The following is a 21,132-nucleotide window of genomic DNA, read 5'->3' as shown; positions in this document are numbered from 1 at the left end:
CTGAACGAAATTGAAATGGGACCAAACTGCAGGCCCCAGCTTTCCAATACAAAAAGAATTATCGAAATTGTTTTTGAAACATTATTTTTAACTTTAAGAACAATCTATTAATATCATAAGCTGAAATGCTACCATAATCTCTTTTACCACTTCTTCAAATAAAAAAGGATGCCTACTATATGCTTTAATTTAGCTTTTCATCTTCATAAATCAAAAAAACATTGTTCTAATTTTTTTAAATTTTATTTATGTTATCATTTCTTTTCTTCGTTATATATATAAATTTTATTAGCTTTAGTTGTTTATCTGGTAATATCTTCCATAAATTGTATTTCGTTATTTAAAAAAAAAGAAAAAAAAAACACAATAATTTTTTTTTTGCTACATTATAAGGCCCAACAAGAGAAAATAACATCCGTTTTCGATTTGGTTTGTGTTTTCTAAACAAAACTAATTAAATTTTTTTTTCCATTTTCTAACCGATAGTACATATACATATATCTTTTTTGTTTTTTTTCTTTTTTTTTTAATGTAATTAAACTTTGTTCATTATTTTTTGTATTCTTTTCTTCGGTTTTCCATTTTTTTAAAAATTTACTTTTATGTTATAAAAATAAGAAACATTTTAGTTTTTAATTCCTGGATTCTTTTTCGATTAATCGGAACAGCCATTCTGATTTTTTTAATTATTATTTCTCCGTTCTATCTATATGGTCAGTGTGTGTGTTGTTGTTTTCGTGTGTGTGTGCATAAGTGGATACTTGTTGTTTTTGTTTAATAGTTAGAAATGGAGAGCAAGATATAAAGAGGGAAGGGGGAGGAGGAGATAGAATAAAGTAAAGGGAGGTTGTGGCATATTATTTTTTTTAGGTTGAAACAAACACTCTCACTCAAAGGAGCGCGTAGTTCGTGGGTTTTGGGGAATAGTTTTCTGCTTTTGTTGTTGTTGCTGATGTTGTTGTTGTTGTTGGAGATAATGATGGCTTTTACTGGCTGCAGACACCGGAATATCTAGGGTGTGCGTTGCGCTTGTGGATGAAGCTGTGGTGGCTTCGGAGGAACCGTCTACAGCTATCACAGCCTTAGCTTCCATACCAGTTGGATGATAGTGCTGAGAATGTTGATAGTAGCCAAAAGGAATGTTAGCTACCGCAGCACTACTCCCTGATGTTGTTATTGTTGTAGTGGCAGTGTTAGGAGGTTCAACAAAAGCCTGCAAATTTCTTATTTCTGTTACCGATCGCAGACTTGCCGGTAGGCTATCACTTGATGCCAATGAGGTTGAAAGTGGTGAATTTCTTTCAATTGAAGATGCTATATCTGTAAGCGAAATTATTTTAAAAAAATATGTTACTTTGGAGTAAATTAAATTTGTTACCCGTTTTATCTGTGTCTGGAGAGCATGCAGCCAGACTAACAGGTGTCTGATTTCGATACAAATACAAGAGCTTTTCTTCCATTTGCAAAATGACGGCTTTCTGAACTTCATATTTCGTGCTTAATGCCTGGAAAAGTTACAAAATTATTTAATAAATTAATTTGATTGCAAAAGAAGAGAAACTAAAATTAGTCAGTGCTAAATTGGATGTGAGCAAATAGAAAAAGATGCCAAATGGCTAGATTTTCACAATCTCATTTAAAACATTTCAAAATATCAGATCGAACATGTTTGGAACGTCTATGGGGAATGCCATGCTGGTTTTCACCTTCCTGGTGAGGAAATTCTAAACGGTGGAAATCACACTCAGATCGACTAACATCTTATATCTAGTTTGATAAAGCCGCTAGTGAAAGTTTGCAAACAAAACCGTCTCTTACTGACTTTTTTTGGAAACGAAGGTGACAAACAAACAAGGAGAGACTATCGAGGAAATCAAATAGTACAACCTAGAAAAATAAAAAGGCGAATCAACAATAGTCTTCAAAACGGAGAGTGCAGAGTACAAAGAATGTGGGAATCTCTGCAAAGCAAAATCACCGTAGGAACTTCTAAAGGAGACTACCAAAGCGACAAAGAAACATGGTTATTGAGCGATGAATTCAAAGCAGTAATTTCTAGGAAAATAACTGCTTTCAAGGCTTTGTCAAAATGGGCTCCTAGCCCTCGAAGTGAAATAGAACGTTGCAAGAAAGAAACAAAAAATAAAGCAGAGTGTAAGAAAAGCATGTATCGCGAGCTAGGTCAATAAGAAAAATGGTGCAGATGTCTTCAAAATAGTCACTCAAAGAAAATTCGCTCACCAAAGTTTATTAACACTGCTCAAGATGTAGACCTACTACTTGTGGATGAGCACAAAATTCTTCGCAGGAAACGACAGTATTGTGATGGGCTTCTTTGTGAGCTGTTTCCTATTCAACAGCCGAAACTTATATGGTAGAATTACGAGACCTCACATTCGAGAACAAATTAGTGTGGCGGTGAAAAACTCGAAGAATGGAAAAGCGATTGGTATAGACGATATACCCTCTGATTTTCCCAAAAAAAAAATGAGAAACATTGTGTCTAAATGTTTCACGATTCCAAGCTCAGCGGTGATCAAATGCCTAGTCAGTGGAAAAAAATTTGACTTATCCCAATCTACAAGGGTAAGGGGGATACACGAAACTGCGATAACTACTATTCGATTTAGCTGAAGATCGCTTAATGGATTTTAAATGGCCGACTACTTAAAATAATAGGCTGTCTGGACCAAAGATGCCATACAGAGTTTAAAAATTAGAATGGAAAAACATCGTGATTCCTCAAGAGATTTGAATAAATTAATCTTTTTGATTTTGGCTTTCGATACACCACCACGAGATCTGAAATGTCTTTCCCTGAAACAGCGAGAGGTTCTAGAAATCTGCGAGCGGATGATCATCAAAATATACGAACAATTAAAAACAAAGATATGATGTCCCGCAGGAGTCACAGCAGAGTTCCCAATCAAATTCGGTGTGCACCAATCACAATCTTTGACTTTCTGCTTGGAAGTAAATTAGTTATTCTTTGATGTTGAAGCCATCGAAAGTGTGAATCCAACATCCTTGAAACGAGCAGTTTATGAATGAGTGGGAGTTCTGGAAGAAAGTGGATACAGCATTAACGCGAAAAAGACAGAATATTTATACTGTTCATTTTTCGACCCAGACGACCCTATTCCTTAAATTTACTCAAATGGAAGAATGCTTTCCAAGTGCGAAAAGTTCAGATATCTTGATCAACAGTGAAGGAAGAAAAAAAAAACATCACGACCGACTAAGCTGGTACTGTCATGTAAAAAGAAAAAAACATGATGAGGCAGGTCCAAAAAGACACAGAAAACAAATGCAACGACAGCAAACTGTGTTCAACAAACACGGTACAATTCAAAATTTTAAGGGATGTTCATGTTCCCCCAGGTCAGCCCGTTAAACCCTACACGTGAAACCATAATGTGAAGCAGTAAAGTGGGGAGTTCATGATCACATGCGAGATCATAATTGTTGTCAAAAATGGAGAACAAAAAGACATGAGAAACTTACCTTAAATTTCTCCTCATATTCATCTTTAACGGTCTTAAGCAGTCGTTTCTGATCGGTGACTACCTTTTCGTTATTTACAATTTGTGTTTGCAATTCGGACAGTCTGTGTTTTGCGCTTTCAAATTGTGAAGTTTTTTCCTCCAAGGCACGTCTCAAATCTAAAGAAAAAAAATAATAGAAAAACATTGACATTCCACAAACCAAAGAATTTACCTTTAATCTCAACATTATAGGATTCCTGTAGGTGGCTTATTTCTTCATCGCGTGCCCGAAGATTATCCACTTCGGCCAAACGATCACGCAATTTAATTTGCACCTCGCCCATAACCAAAAATTCAGTTTCCAATCGAATTAATTCATTTTTGCATTGATGTCCCACTTCGGCTTGTAATTGGGCATGTTGCAGCTCATTACGTGTATCAAATAGCTGACCGCGCAACGAATCTACTTCGCAAGTTAATTCGGTGCGTTTTTGAATTTCTTCATTCAGTCGAGTCTGTAGACTTTCATTGGTTGTTTGAAGTAATTTTTTATGTTCCACTTCTTCTTGATAACGAGTTTTGAAATTTTTCAATTCTTCTTTTAGCTTTCGTTCATTCTCGTACGAGAGTCTTCTTGTTTTCTCGAATTGATGTACTAAATGTTGATTTTCCTCCTCGTAGGTTTTTAAGCTTTCCTTGAGACGATCTTGTTCACGTTCGAGACTATGAATGTCCCGACTGCGACCCATTAAGCGACGATTTCGTTCTGCATGAATTTCGCGACGATACTGCTCGTATTGCAATTGTAAGCACAAAAGTTGAATATGCTCCTAAAATACAGAAAGAAATCAATTAGTTAAAGTTTGGTTGTTTTTTTAAGGAATCTTACCTGATCCAATCGGTAACCAGCATCTTTTAGTTTTACCGTCCGATCGATATATTGATTAAGAAGCTCTTGAGGCTGCAGTGCCATGCACTCGTTGCGAAGCTTGTTACTCTCCGATATTAAATGGAACAAAGTATACTCATAGTTCCGCGGCCAAGTTTGAATAGTTTGAGTTACTCGAGAATGGGTGGTACACGATTGCTTTCTGTAGGCGGCCTCAGTTCGACCAACAGAAAGTGCTGTCAACTTACTATTAAATAGTTGGGTCTTCTTTTCACGATTATCTTTTTTTATGGTGGAACTGACACTATTAAAGCTGTTATTTGCAAGTTGTGGGCATGATTTAGCCCGACGGACTTTTGCTCTTTCGGCTGCAAAGCCATTCATTTCGTCACTTGAAGTGACTTTATTCCAACTGGATTCGTTGTGACAGTAGCTAGTCAAACGGTTTCTTCGAATTAGTATTTGCATTGAGCGATTAGAGGCCACTTGAACACCGCCTTCAGAGCATGGTGACTGTTCGGTTTCATCGCAGTCGAGACATCGCTTGGCGATGTCTTCTGCGACAGCTGCTGCAGCTTCAACCCGTAATGCCACCACACTACTGTTACTAGTTAGGTCGCGAACTTCTTCGTCTTCCTGAGAATCAAAATGAGGTGTGCCATTGTTTGATGATGACACATTCAACGGACTTAAGGTTGTTGCATTGGGAGGAAAGCCTGCATTAAGGCGATCATTTAGAATATGCTGCATCCTCTGATCGTACAACTTTGTTGTGATTTTGTTGATTGTTGTTTGCTCGGCATGGATAGTATGATGGTGATTGGAATTATTCCTTCCTGGTGATTCGGGGGGAAATGTAAATTGTGTACAGGGATCCCTGCGCATGGGAGAGGCTGGTTGACTTGTTGTAAAAATAGCACAAACCGCATGTTGATTGGCTGATGGTTTCATGGTTAGTTCTTTCATGGGTGTTGTTTCGGGTGTTGCTTCGACAGCTGCTTCGGGTGGTGAAGACCCTGTTACGCCCATGATTGCGCCTGTTGTGGGCCCACTACTCATTGGAACGCCATAACTTGGTGTCGGAGTGTGGGGCATAGTACTGGCCGATGATATTATTTCGGTGTATGGACTCCAGAGCATGTCGCCTTTTTTAAACTCGGATAGATGTTCGCGATCGGTTAATGACTGAAAAGGCGAAGCAATGCCTGAATAATTTATCGCTTTTCGAGGAGGGGGGCAACTTGATTGCTTATGTGGTTGTTGTTGTTGATTTATCACGGAAATTGATGTATCATGAGACCGAACATATTCGGTATGAAGTTCCTGGAAGACCAAATGAAAAATTTTAAAATAAGTTTTATGTTTAGCAGTAATGCTTTTATTAGGAGCTTTAAGTCAAGGAATGGAATTACTATAAAGAGACTAGAAATAATACTTTTTCAAACTGTAAATGATCACGGAAGATGTGAGAACAGGTATTAAAACTTAAAAAGTATGGACTCGTTTTGAAAGTGGGATAATATGTGATCAGGATCCTATATCCAACTTATTTATACAATGTTTTCAAAGGAAAGTTTGCGCGATGAGAGTGCCATCAAAATTTTGTTGTCTTTTTATGTTGCTGAAAGTTGTTATCCTTAGTCTAGGATTATATCGACAGGTTATTCTTAAGTGGGCAAAAGCGCATCGTCAACTCATCGGTGCTAATGAAAAGCCGAAAGTTAAACTAAGCCGAAGGGTAGATCGGATCCAAGAACCGTAGCACCTGAAAAACATTCTCAGAAAATAAGCACAAAATAAAAGATATAGTTCAGAAGAACCATTTCCCAAAATATCACAATTTATTTCTGCAGGCCTTAAAAGTGGTCATGAAGAGAAAAATCTTAATTTAATAAAACATAAAATAAAGCCTCGAAATGAACTGATAATATCAAAATTGTTCATCCGCATCTTACAAGCTAAGTAAGTTGTAGCAACCACGAAATCGGAACAAGTTGTCTGAGGAACTTGACGGCATTCCCGCAGAATGTTAAAGCAGTGCCAAAATCATTGCGCCAATTACTACAACCACTCATAGAGTTAGCCTGAGCTGAGTCAGCGAATGCTTCTCCCAAGAGTGGTAAAAAAGGAGGCCTAGAGAAGTTTGAACGCCGCGCCGAGGGCATTTGCATTTTGCCCTCATTTGCTAAGATAACAGCAAAAATTGTTATGGAACGCATAAAATAACACCAGACACCCACACTTGTTCCTGAACAAGCAGAATTCTACGCTGGAGCCTCTTGTATTGATCACTTCAATACTCTGAGGGTTATTATTGAGCAGTAAGTTGAATATCAATCACTACTTCACCTGTTGTTTCTCGACTTCGTGTAGCCTTTTAAAAGTGTCAACAAAGAGTTTATTTGGCTTGGTTTGCGGAGGAGGGCCATCTCATCAAGGAAGATTGGTAGACCAATTTGAAGTTTAAAAGGAGACAGGCGGACTTACATATTGTCACCAATTTAGTTTAGTGTATTTGTTGATAAGTGATATTGCGGGCAACCTTGACGATAAACGTAATAATTTTTTTAATTTAATTTTTTTAATGAAAGTGGTCCATTTGGTGTGAAAAACCGTTAATAAAATTGAACGAAGGAATTCGATGGAGTCTGACATCTAATCTCAAACATCTAGATTACGCAGACGTCGTATGCATACTCTTTCACAGATCATGGATCTCCAAAAGTTGATATTGCGAGGTTGAAAATGAATTTGAAAAAACAAAGGTGATCACGATCAGCCTCGGAAAGTTAAGCAAAACAAGCAACTAGTGACATGTTGCCGACGTCAAGGAAATAAATCTGTAAAGAGTGTTTCAAGTAATCTAACAAGTGATTTTGTTGTTCAATTCAATTGATGTTCAATTGTTGGTGACTCTTGTTGTTCAATTGTTGGTGACTCTGTCCAATAATTCGGTTGATGGTCTTGAAGGCACCAGGTTCGCGCTTAATTGAATGTAGTCTTTTTTAAAACTGTGTGTTGAATACATGAAAGTCGATGGTATTTTTTGTTACGTTGGTTTCGCTGATGAGGGCGATGTTTGGAGTGTGGTTCTTGATAAAAAAGTAAAATGAAGTCCTTTATTCCAGACTGTACAATGAAGTAATAATGGACAGTAAACGTCAGTAGCGGAGCTTCTTTGATTCCATAAGGTAAAGATGAAGGTGGCTAAAGCCGCGTTCTTATCAATCTCAATCAGTTGCTTATAATTTGATGGAACGACACTTCGAGCTATCTGCATTTCTGTGAGAAGATTATACCCCAATAGTTGCTTTATTGCGTTGTTCAGGTTCATCAATAGTGGTGTTGATATTTGGGCGGGTCTTTTTTGCTACCTTGGTCTTGTCTTGACTGGGATGGTTTAAGCTAGGGTCGTTGATAGCTTAGCTTAAGTTTTGCGCATCCGTTGGATGTTCTTCCTTTTGACAGTTGGCGCACCAGACGTCCAGTTGAGTGTTCTCTTTCCGTTTGCACTGTTTGGTTTGATGCTCATCCTTGCATTTAACGCAGACGTACTGTTGCCCACAGTTGGTGGCTATGTGGCCAAAGCGTTGGCAGTTTCAGCACTCCGAAGACAGGTTGTTCATTATCATACCTCGGCGATGTCGCAATTAGTGAATTTCTTCGTTCGCGCTTTGACTATTTTTTTTTCTATCCTTCATTACAACAGATGTCCACATGAGATAACAGCTGTTTTTCTATGCTTAAGTCTTCACTGCTAATATCTGCTTTGAACTCTACTATTTTGCTCTGTAATCTAGCTTTCACAGAAGTCTAATCTGCGAACCCCACATTTATAATTTAGGGTTTTGAAGTGGTAAAATCATTGGAAATCTCTTAAGAAAAACTAAACTAATACTCAAGACCTCTTCTAAACTACTTCAAAACAAAAATGAAGTTGGAAGTGCTCATAAAAAACTCGGAGTAAATCAACTAAAAGGGAGTGGTTAAAATGAATCTGTACCATCACTTTGGAATGATAGTTTTTTTGTAAGAATTTCAGAAACTAAATTATATAATTATTCGCTTCTCGAACATTTTTTTATGTATTTCTTAAAAATTGTGAAGTTATTCATACCTGATCAGCGACCGAAAGCTTTGCACATTCCTGAACAACATCATGAGGTTCTCTATTCTTCCATCGAGCAGCATTCATTTCTTTTTCCGGACTTGCTGTCACTAACATTGGATGAACTCGAACCGTATCCAATAGCGGCTTAATTGTATGCTGAAAAATTGCACCTTTTTCCTTTTTCGTAAATTCACTCAGGTACGACAAGAAATTGCATGGATACATGCCATAAAGTCGATGAAATAACATTTGCAAACCCAATTGCAAATGCACCAACTTATCATCGCTCAACTTATTCGGATTCTGGCTATTCCACGAGGCTAAATGACCAAATACTTCAAATAAATCATTTAAAAAAGTCGACACATTCATTGGGATGATAGGCAGCAAAGTGACAATACATAAAAGTGCGCTCATAAGCGATACTATTTCCTTTTCAGTCTGCAAATAGAATAGAAAAAAGATAAAGAATAACTAAATATGTATAATATAAAATATTCTTTTAAAATTTTAAATGTATTAGAAATTATAAAATCAATGAACAGTAAAAGAGATAAATATGGGCTAAGCTCGAAAATTCTTGATAATTATGATGCAATTGTAAGTAACTTAAAATAGACAATGGGTCGTTAAACAGCGGGGTTTTTGCAACTGGTGCAATATTTGAGCCAAATTAAGTGGATAATAAAGGAGCTATCGGGGTTCAGAAAAGACCACTATTTGAAACAGCATTAGTATGGGCCATAAACGAATGGAAGAAACACGTAGATGAGAGAAAGTGTATTATATTATAGCTGTATTTCTGGACCTCAAAAGGGCATTTGAGACTATTTGTAGAGACATTTTGTTAAAGCTGGAGGCATATGGAATCACTGGAAGGGAATTGGTATGTACTTAACTGTCAGACTACAAAAAACCTAAAATAATGAATAATGGGTCATCTACTATTAATGTCGATCTTGGTGTCCCACAAGGTTCAAATTTGGGACTAGATCTGTTTTTAATTCATATAAATGGCATTGCTAAAGTTTTAAAGTGATGTAAGGTTTTTTTGTTTGCGGATGATACCCTGTTATATATTGAAGGCACAAATTTAACTGAATTACATAAGTAAAAAAAGCAGTTTTTTTCGGCGAATAAGAAAGTTTAAATTTTCAAAATGCTACAATGATTTATAATATACGATTGTTCTACCTCATTTCGATTACTATGCTTCCATATTATTTATGTGTAATGAAGAGACAAAGTCAAGGCTTCAAGTCTTGCAAAACCGTACTATGCAATATTTACACAAGAACTGCATTTATGTTAGAGGCATTACAATGGTTAAATGTAAGACAGAGTCTTTGTTTTAAAAGTTTTAATTTTTATTTTCAAGGTGAAATACAACCGGTTCCTTGTATATGAATACCTGACGGAAAATGTACGATATGCCAATTAGGTGCCACCCTACAATTTGCAAAGAGCAACCGATTTTAGACTAGAAAGATAAAACCTTACCGGCGCACTCAAAACTCAGTTATTTACCGAGGATTGCAGCTTTATAACAAACCTACCAACAAACATAAAAAATGAAACAAATTTGTATACTTTTAAAAAACTTGTAACAGAACTTATAAAATCCGAACAATTTATTTACTAACATTTTTCTTAATGAATAAGATTTATTATTGCTCAAATAGGAAAGACATGAAACATTACGTCGGTGGTCGAGAAACGCAATTATCGATCTATTATTTTAAATATGTTATCGGAGCACCTGCCCAGATGTGACAATTGCACTCAAGTTTTATTCGAATGTAAACTTTATAGACTACAACTAGATCAGAAGATGAGAAAAATTTCTTGCATCTTCGGAGAAAACATAAACATTTCGCAGCGTTTTTGTTTTCATTCCACAGAAGGTGGTTTGTTACAATCATACCGAGAATGGAAAGTTTCTCATTTTCCTCGATGCAAGTGCCACTCATTGATAGCATGGGGGGAAGGTTCCGTTTTAATTATAGTAAGCAGCATTGTGTTTCTGAAGCTTTAAATTCTACGCGATTTCTTATTCCCCATTGGACAATGCTGTCCAATCATATCATCACGTGAGTTCTTATTTGTCCTATAAGCAATAACTTAATTTTTCAGGAGCGCGTTTTTAAACTTCAAAATAATGGTTTGCTTATTTTTTTGAGCTTAATTACAGTGATTTGTATGTTTGCCAACCATACGTAAAGCCATTTGCATGTTATGGTTTTTCAATATTGAAAAAATTTGGTCTATAGGGCAAAATCATTTTTTTATCTCGAAAACTAATAGAGATAAGACGATTCTGATTGCAGAGCGTGGTCGAAAATATAAGATGGCATCTATTACTCATTTTAGACAAAAATGGTCTGTAGCACAAAAAAGAACTCACGTGACGATATTTTGTCGTTGAAGTTCCACATCTGCAGGACATGGGTGTGAATCCTTAAACGAATATGTAAAACTGAGGGTCCTATTATCAGCGAAACAATTTAAAGGATTAAAAGTTTCAGAGAGCAGATCATTAAAGAAAATGAGGAAGAGAGTCAGAGACAAAACGGAGCCCTGAGGCACACCAGCGTTTATTTTGTGGGTTTTAGACTTGAAACCGTCCAATACGACTTGTATTGAACGGTCCGAAAGGTAATTTCAAATCCAATTAAGAAGAGAATCATCGATACCAAATGCATGCATTTTCGATAAGAGAACTTGATGCTCAAATGCCTTTGAAATATCAAGGGCAATAAATCTAAATCTAAAACGATGTAAAATTTTGTTCCACTGTTCGGTGAGATATACCATCAGCTCACCAGTGGACCTATTGCTACGAAAGCTGTACTGCCGGTCATTTTTTTTACCATTCATTATTCTTATAATTTATTATACATACTAAACAATTTTATATACTTTTTAATCAAATCAAATTTACAAATATACAATAGAACTTAGTTATTATAAGAATAGTAAGTTAGATTTATATTTTATAAAAATAGAGATTATGTCACTTCATAGTGAAAAATTCAATGTGGAGTGAACGAATTCAAAGATTATATAATTTTAAAAATTAAAAATTCAATTAAAAAAAAAAGAAAAATATAAACAAAAACTGATATGAAAGAAAAGTAGTAATTAATCAAATACATGTTCATTTGATAGTGCAAAATGAAACTAAACAATATAGCTCAGCAAAATTTCAATTTTATTATGGTCAAATTCAAAACGCCAGTTTTATTTTTTTCAAAAAAGCGAACAGAGTATGTCAGCAGGAAGCCGGTTAAACAATTTGCAGGAAACAATATGATACGAAATTCTAAAACTTGTAGTACGAAAGGCAGGAACGACGACAAAGCATTTGTTTCGCAGGGCGTGTGATGCAATATTAGAACTCTGCAAGTATCCACCTCTAATAAAGAAGATTTTGAGAAACTTGTAATAGTATAATTGTCTTACCAGCAGGATCTTTGTTAGCCTAAATAGGTCCATGGAATGCACAAAACGAGCGAGAAGAATGCAAATCTTTCTTATTACGCATTTTTGTAATACAATTATACCCCCCCAACAACTTATACAAAAGGTACAAAACATTCTAAGACGGTAAAAACAAAGAATAGTGGAAAGAAAGTACTGTTTAAGGACTGTAGTATGCTCAGAACAATTCATATTTCTGTCGATGATTACACTTAAGTACTTAAAACAGTTCACGTCTTTAAATTTAAAGCAGTTAACGTTGCAAGGAACATGAGTATTGAAACTCTGTCGAAGAGAACACACATTAAGTAGCTTCCGTTCTTTGAGATATTTCTTAAGCTGGAAATTACTCAGCGTTTCCATGACCTTGGAAAGAAGGGACGTGAGTGCAATCGGTCAATAGTTGGAGGGTGAAGACGATTCGGCTTTTTTAGGGACAGACTGGACAAATGCTGTTTTCCATCTTCTCGGAATGAGACCAATAAAGTAGGACAGATGAAAAAAGCTTACGCAGCGATTTTGCCAGCGTGGAAGAACACCTCTTCACAACTATGGGAGGGATACTATCCGGGCCAGCGGGTTTGTGTATCAGCCCTATTCTGCTATTCGATTCACGTGAAAATCTAAAATAAGAAGCGTTTAAAAGGTGGTTAAAATTCAATTTAGACAGTTTTTTTTTCTTTAGAATTTCTTAAAACACCTTGCTATCGAAAGTTAGAAGTTTTTCAAAGCCAATTTGACATGATTCAGAAAGAGAATCCTTCGATTCACGTGAATCGAATAGCAGAATAGGGCTGTAAGTCAAGGTCTTTCAGGACTATTGCGACTGTACGATTGCGAAAGAAGATTATTTTATAACTAATACAAATACCTAATAATAATAGTAAAAATTAAGAAGTTATGAAAAGGAGTTATTTACCTTAAGCAATTTCAACATATCCCAAATGATCTTGTGCTTCTCGATTTTGTACAACCAGGTTGGATGTTTGCGAACAACAAAACCAAACAATGTCAAAGCCTGCAGTCGATGACTTGAACTCTTCAACCAATCGGAGAGCCTGTCGAATATGTAAATGTCGTGCGGTGATTGTGCCTTCACCAAAACCTCCATTATCCGCAAAGAACCCGTCTTGAAGAAGTAATCCATCATTCCATGCACTAGCCATATATCTTTAGCTAGAAAAGGAAGAGAATTTTGTGGTCAATCAGATTGGACTTTTGACAAATAAGAAGATACTTACTCTGATTGAACAATTCAACCAATTTCTTTTTGGCTTCCTCGCATTCGTGTGACTGATTCGACTCCAAGTCATTAAATAGTTTTTCAGTTTCCATAATCTTTTTTAGAATTAATTTGCAGAGAATGCAGGCAAACAAAAAAGAAAGAAAAATAAGTAATCGAGAAAGAAGGAACGCGTGTCTCTTTATAAATTCTTTAACAACGACGACGACAATGACAACGATGAAGAAGACCAAGATTCTTTAAAAAAAAAATTGTCTTTTTTAATCGCTTTCGAGATAGGTGTCCCCCGTGCCCAATTGATTGGTTAGTTGGTGTGTGTTTGTTGGATATTATTTAGCAAAGAAGTTTTATTTGTTTTTCACAAAAAATTTGAAACTTTTTCTACGCACTTTTCTTGACAGTCTTGAAATTATCATATTCATTCAACTACTAATAATAATAATTTTTGTATTGGATTTTATCTCTCTACTTTTAGTTAGACGCGCTTTGTGTGTTAAAAAAAAAAGAAAAATTTTTTGTGTTTTTATTTGCCCATTATTTCGAAAAGGTTGTTGTAAATTTTTTTTCTTTTCTGTTTCGATTAAAATTTATGCCAAGCTGTTTTTTATTTTTGGCATTAAAAAATAAATGGGCTTATATTTATTTCGTATTTTATTCTTTTTGAAATTAATTTAACCCATCAAAAACCCATCTTTTTTCAATTTTTTTTTTCAAGTTCTCATTCTGTGTGAAAAAGTTGGAAATCTTTCATACTGGATGGTTATTTTTTTTTATTCGTCTTTTTTTATTTTTCTGACATAATCAGATGTCAGATGATGGGAACGTAAACGTAACGTGATGGAGTTTATACGATACGTGGAAGGTATGAAGATCTGTTGGATTTTTTTTTGTTTTCATATTGGAGTTGATTTAAAGGTGCATTTATATTATGTTGTTGAACACTAGGGGCCAGTTGTACAAACGTGGTTCAGCCTCGGATCAGGAATTTAACCCACCGATTTCGGCGGATTAGCTGCGGGTCAACTTCGGTTCAAGCATGGATGTGGCTATTTTTACATATGTGGACCTTGCACCAGTGCTAAACTGGAACCTTACCACCGATTTCAGAAGATAAAAGTTGCTGACCCACGGATTAAATATTTGTACAACTGGCCCTAGGGGTATTCACGATCCGGTGTAACAAAAAAGGTGTAAAAATGCAAAATTTTGTTTTCTACTACTACAACTACAATAGACAAATTTTGCACCATTGTATTTTATTTTTGCAATAGGGTTGGGGTATAGCAAAAGTGTAAAAGTGTAAAAAAATTTTAGTCTAGGGGTATTCACGATCTGGTGCAACAGGCCTAGTAAAAATGTAAAATTTTATTTTTTTACAATAGATCGTGAACGCCCCTCTTCTTATCTATAGTAAATATTGAAGCATGAATGATGTTTTTTTTCCTCCACCGTTGCTACTTCTTTTTTTCCATTTTTTATAATTTAATTCTTTGTTTTGTTCGGGTTAATTAATTTTCACTAATTATTTTACATCAAAAGAAACTAAATTACGGGACATAAGTAGCGACAACCATTATAAACAGAATAAAAAAGACAAACTGTTTATCAAGGGCGACGCGACGGTGAGCTGCCATCTGTCAAAAATAATTTTACTTCATTGTATTTTTATTTTGCAATAGGGTTAGGGTATAGCAGCCTGGCAAAAATCCTCGATCGAACCCTCCAAGTGGGTGCCGGGCGGACAATGACCACCACAGTTTATGCTTTGTACGATGTCAAAGCGGTGGCAGCTAAGGTTAGGTTGGATCGCTGAGTGGTTCTTACTTCTTAATAGTACAATCCTCAGAAATTCAACTTCACCATAGATTCGGGGTCCCTAATTTCAGTGGTGGTGTGAGCTTTTTGAAACCGTGCCGAAGAATGCAAGACTGGGGGGTAAACCAGTCACTTACGAGCTCTTTCGGATGCCTGGCAAGGTCCGAAATAGACTAGCCTTACCCCGGTACACGGCTCTGCCGGGGCTGACCTTTTCTTTCCGTTTCTACTCGTGGGACCTTCTATGAATTCTTTAAACAAAAAAACAAAACAAACAAACAAACAAACAAAACCAAAAAAACATGGCGGGAAGCAGGACTTGCCGGCCACTTGCTCTAAAAAAGCGAGTGATGCGGCAGTCATGCCAACGTCTACTACTTGCAGGACGGAGTCAAATCCTAATGCTAGTAGTACGAACAATCTTCCGGGAACGGCGCCTCTGCTGCCACCGGTTCGCGATGAGGAAGTGAAAAACAACCAAACCGTAAACCTAGGTGGCGGAATGTCTCTCCTGGAAAGAAACAAACTTCCGGAGTTGCCAACTCTGCTGCCACCGGCTAGCGGCGAGGTAGTTAAGAACGACCAAACCGCCAACCAAGGTGACGGAACGTCTCTCCCGGAAGGAAGTATGAAAATGTGTGGAAAGGGGACGGTGTCACTGCTGCCACCGGTCTGTATCACAGACCAAGGTGACGGGGCACCCAAACCAGGAAACAACAATGTCCAAGGGGGGGGAGGCAGGGATGCTATTAGCAATTCTGTCTCTACCTCCAATGCCCGTAATACCAGTGAGACGGGGAAGAATATCGTGGCGGGAGGGGTTAGTGATACTAAAACCGCTGGCCACGATAAGTCATCCTCGAATCCAGCTGCTCCTTCCCTTGGTGGAGCTGCAGTTCTGAACAAGAACTCCAGCTCGGCCAAGGAAGGGGGCAAAACGAGATCCAGACCCGCTAATGAGCGTCGCCGAGCGATGAAGATCATCGAACTCGATGCTGAAAAAGCCCCGGGGGAGAGAAGTCGCTCTGAACTCGGCAAGCTCAAGTGGGCGAGGAAAGTGATGGAGAGGATCAGCGAAGACACTACGTCTAAGCGAGAAAGGTCCTTTGAGGAAGAAAATCCTCAACCCAAAAAAGCAAGGGTGTTGGATGGCGTACCACCGACACTTCGAATTGGGAATACCTTTAGTGACGTGGTCAAAGAAAAGGTTACTGTTGCGGTCATCGACAGAGGCAATTTAGATGGAAACATCTCGCCTGATCATTGGGCGGACGTCAGGGCTCACCTCGGGTTCAGGTTCATCCCTGTTCTCGAGGCGAACCCAGGCCCCCTTCCAAAGGTAAGCGACGGAGGATGGCACCAAAATAGGGTCAAACTCATCGTTTGCGATGATCAGAGATCGTTACATCTCTATAAGCTTGCTGTGGGTGATTTGGGTGAGATCTGGCCAGGTGCTAAGCTGGAGGTTGTGCCAAGGGAGGAAATCCCTTGCAGGCCAAGAGCTCGTACTCTGGTCCCGGCCTTACACACGTCACCAGAGATGGTTCTCCGACTGATTCAATTCAGTAACCCTTCGATGCCCACTCACGACTGGAAAGTCCCAATCATCGAAAAAGAGCCGGTGGGGCGCTATCGTTCGGCTCTTGTTATCATTAACAAAGAATCGCTGGATCCTCTGGCTGCAACCGGGGGAGTTATCCAGTATGGATTTGATAGCCTTGTGCTAAAAATATATAAAAAAGATGAGGAGATGGCAAGGCTTGCAGGCCATACGGCGCAGTCTGAAATGGAGGAATTGGGCATATGTAAAGCACTTTCAGCAATGGAAGTGGATGCATCATGCAGCTCTTCCATTCCAGATCAGCGGTCATCTTCGAAAGTTCCCGAAGAGGGAACAAAACAAACCCCAGTGTCAGTAAATGACACGAACCAAAACCCAGCGTCCGAAAAGGACGCGAAAACAATATCTTCCGTATTGGAAGATGATGAGATGGCTGGAAGTTTGTCCGACATGGACACTGTCAGCGTTGCGCAGGAGGATCTTATTTCTGAGGATGAGCTATTAAACTCTACCACCGCCATCAACTTAGCAGCACTTAGTGGGGATTTTCAAAATTTTTTATGCAAATAATTAGGTGAGAATTAGGTGAAATTTAGTGAATCAATTTTACAATTTGGTGAATCATAGTTTAAAAGTTATTAACAAATTACGTAAGGCGTAAAGTTAGCAGCACTTGGTCATGAAATTCAAAAAAAATTTCTCCATAATTCAGTGTCAATTTAGTGAATCGTATTTCATCAGTTTCATAATTTGGTGAATCATAGTTTATTAAATAATAACTAAAATAGAAAAATTAACAAACGTGACGTAACGTAAAAAAAGCATTTGTTAATCATGGACACAAACCTCACGAATGAGAATGGCAGAGTTCAACACACCAAAACTGAACCTAAATTCAGATTTTTTCACATTGAACGCACTTAATATAAATGTATACTATGACAATGCGTTCAGGTGACGTTTTTCATTTACAAGATACACTTTGATTTGAAAATTTCCAATGCGAGTTACAACAAAAATGCTATTTTATAATACAAAAAAAGTTTGTTTACATCTTCACTAGCCCAGAACTAACATTCAGTGGAAGTTACTCACAAGAAAGATTTTGTTTTTTTTTCGCATGAGTCTTGGACACTGATCTGTCTTGGAACATTTTTGAACTTCCGCAGATGATTGCTTCAAAAGTATGATTCACCAAATTCTGAAATTTGGAACATTTATTCAGAAAAATACCACAAGCATTTTGGTACATAATTCATAATTTGGTGAATCTTAATTCAAGAGTTACATGCGATTTTCTTTTTTTCGCGTGCGTCTTGGAACATTTTTGAACTTCCGCAGATGATTACTTCAAAAGTATGATTCACCAAATTCTGAAATTTGGAACATTTATTCAGAAAAAGACCACAAGCATTTTGGTACATAATTCATAATTTGGTGAATCTTAATTCAAGAGTTACATGCGATTTTCTTTTTTTCGCGTGCGTCTTGGAACATTTTTGAACTTCCGCAGATGATTACTTCAAAAGTATGATTCACCAAATTCTGAAATTTGGAACATTTATTCAGAAAAAGACCACAAGCATTTTGGTACATAATTCATAATTTGGTGAATCTTAATTCAAGAGTTACATGCGATTTTCTTTTTTTCGCGTGCGTCTTGGAACATTTTTGAACTTCCGCAGATGATTACTTCAAAAGTATGATTCACCAAATTCTGAAATTTGGAACATTTATTCAGAAAAAGACCACAAGCATTTTGGTACATAATTCATAATTTGGTGAATCTTAATTCAAGAGTTACATGCGATTTTCTTTTTTTCGCGTGCGTCTTGGAACATTTTTGAACTTCCGCAGATGATTACTTCAAAAGTATGATTCACCAAATTCTGAAATTTGGAACATTTTTTCAGAAAAATACCACAAGCATTTTGGTACATAATTCATAATTTGGTGAATCTTAATTCAAGAGTTACATGCGATTTTCTTTTTTTCGCGTGCGTCTTGGAACATTTTTGAACTTCCGCAGATGATTACTTCAAAAGTATGATTCACCAAATTCTGAAATTTGGAACATTTATTCAGAAAAAGACCACAAGCATTTTGGTACATAATTCATAATTTGGTGAATCTTAATTCAAGAGTTACATGCGATTTTCTTTTTTTCGCGTGCGTCTTGGAACATTTTTGAACTTCCGCAGATGATTACTTCAAAAGTATGATTCACCAAATTCTGAAATTTGGAACATTTATTCAGAAAAAGACCACAAGCATTTTGGTACATAATTCATAATTTGGTGAATCTTAATTCAAGAGTTACATGCGATTTTGTCTTGGAACACGATACATGTGTCCAAAGGTATACAAATAGCTGTGTTCCTTTGGCCTTAAGTATCTACTGCTAAGTACTTTTGAAACAACTCCATTTCTTCTATAGAAAAAATAGCCGTTTTTTATTATCACTTGATCCATATAGATCATTAATTAAAATGTATTACAACAACTACATGAGATCTTGCAAGATCGCGATTCGTGATCCTGATGAAAAGCAAGATCACGATTCGTGATCCTGATGAAAAGCAAGATCTCATGTAGTTGTTGTAATACATTTTAATTAATGATCTATATGGATCAAGTGATAATAAAAAACGGCTATTTTTTCTATAGAAGAAATGGAGTTGTTTCAAAAGTACTTAGCAGTAGATACTTAAGGCCAAAGGAACACAGCTATTTGTATACCTTTGGACACATGTATCGTGTTCCAAGACAAAATCGCATGTAACTCTTGAATTAAGATTCACCAAATTATGAATTATGTACCAAAATGCTTGTGGTCTTTTTCTGAATAAATGTTCCAAATTTCAGAATTTGGTGAATCATACTTTTGAAGTAATCATCTGCGGAAGTTCAAAAATGTTCCAAGACGCACGCGAAAAAAAGAAAATCGCATGTAACTCTTGAATTAAGATTCACCAAATTATGAATTATGTACCAAAATGCTTGTGGTCTTTTTCTGAATAAATGTTCCAAATTTCAGAATTTGGTGAATCATACTTTTGAAGTAATCATCTGCGGAAGTTCAAAAATGTTCCAAGACGCACGCGAAAAAAAGAAAATCGCATGTAACTCTTGAATTAAGATTCACCAAATTATGAATTATGTACCAAAATGCTTGTGGTCTTTTTCTGAATAAATGTTCCAAATTTCAGAATTTGGTGAATCATACTTTTGAAGTAATCATCTGCGGAAGTTCAAAAATGTTCCAAGACGCACGCGAAAAAAAGAAAATCGCATGTAACTCTTGAATTAAGATTCACCAAATTATGAATTATGTACCAAAATGCTTGTGGTATTTTTCTGAATAAATGTTCCAAATTTCAGAATTTGGTGAATCATACTTTTGAAGCAATCATCTGCGGAAGTTCAAAAATGTTCCAAGACAGATCAGTGTCCAAGACTCATGCGAAAAAAAAAACAAAATCTTTCTTGTGAGTAACTTCCACTGAATGTTAGTTCTGGGCTAGTGAAGATGTAAACAAACTTTTTTTGTATTATAAAATAGCATTTTTGTTGTAACTCGCATTGGAAATTTTCAAATCAAAGTGTATCTTGTAAATGAAAAACGTCACCTGAACGCATTGTCATAGTATACATTTATATTAAGTGCGTTCAATGTGAAAAAATCTGAATTTAGGTTCAGTTTTGGTGTGTTGAACTCTGCCATTCTCATTCGTGAGGTTTGTGTCCATGATTAACAAATGCTTTTTTTACGTTACGTCACGTTTGTTAATTTTTCTATTTTAGTTATTATTTAATAAACTATGATTCACCAAATTATGAAACTGATGAAATACGATTCACTAAATTGACACTGAATTATGGAGAAATTTTTTTTGAATTTCATGACCAAGTGCTGCTAACTTTACGCCTTACGTAATTTGTTAATAACTTTTAAACTATGATTCACCAAATTGTAAAATTGATTCACTAAATTTCACCTAATTCTCACCTAATTATTTGCATACAAAATTTTGAAAATCCCCACTAAGTGCTGCTAAGTTGATGGCGGTAACTCTACCTCAGAAACGGAAGACCTAAATGCCACAGTGGTGGAGGTTGATCGTACTGGTTGTAGCCATGCTGCAGGTGGTACAGATTAATCTCCAACACTCCATAAAGGCTTCGGCCGCCCTTCTTCTCCGACTAAGCAAGTCCGGAGAGGATATAGTCCTGATCCAGGAACCTTGGATTGTAAAATCCTTGGTGAGAGGCCTCGGGACGAAAGATTATTCTCTGCTGTATGTGACGGATAAAGGTGAGCCTAGATCCTGCATACTAGCAAAGAAAACACTAACAGTATTTTTACTCCCTAATTACAGCGATCGTGATATCACAACCGCTACACTGCAGACCTCCAAAGGAACATATTGGATTACGTCTGCTTACCTAGGCCATGATTGTGGGCCGCCTCCGGGGGAGACACTTGGGCGAATGATTGCAGCAGCAGCGAGCCAAAAAGTAGATCTCCTCATTGGCAGTGATGCTAAT

At 36.8% G+C, this 21,132-nt stretch overlaps 1 protein-coding gene across 1 annotated transcript; it reads right to left on the bottom strand.

Moving 5' to 3' along the window:
- Window positions 1-738: 738 nt before the first annotated feature.
- On the bottom strand, window positions 739-13,972 carry LOC129914051 (hamartin). Its single transcript, XM_055993092.1, has 8 exons — window positions 13,207-13,972; window positions 12,885-13,141; window positions 8,492-8,926; window positions 4,375-5,697; window positions 3,718-4,315; window positions 3,505-3,662; window positions 1,379-1,505; window positions 739-1,320 (listed from the first exon to the last, which is right to left on the bottom strand). Exons 1-8 carry the CDS (start codon window positions 13,298-13,300, stop codon window positions 887-889), a joined length of 3,426 nt encoding a protein of 1,141 aa, XP_055849067.1. The 5' UTR covers window positions 13,301-13,972; the 3' UTR covers window positions 739-886.
- Window positions 13,973-21,132: the final 7,160 nt, after the last annotated feature.

The sequence above is a fragment of the Episyrphus balteatus genome, chromosome 3 (assembly GCF_945859705.1).
Source record: "Episyrphus balteatus chromosome 3, idEpiBalt1.1, whole genome shotgun sequence".
In the NCBI taxonomy this organism is placed as follows: Eukaryota; Metazoa; Arthropoda; class Insecta; order Diptera; family Syrphidae; genus Episyrphus; species Episyrphus balteatus.
Note: the sequence above shows the minus strand (reverse complement) of the source record. Positions and strands in the feature narration are given on the sequence as shown.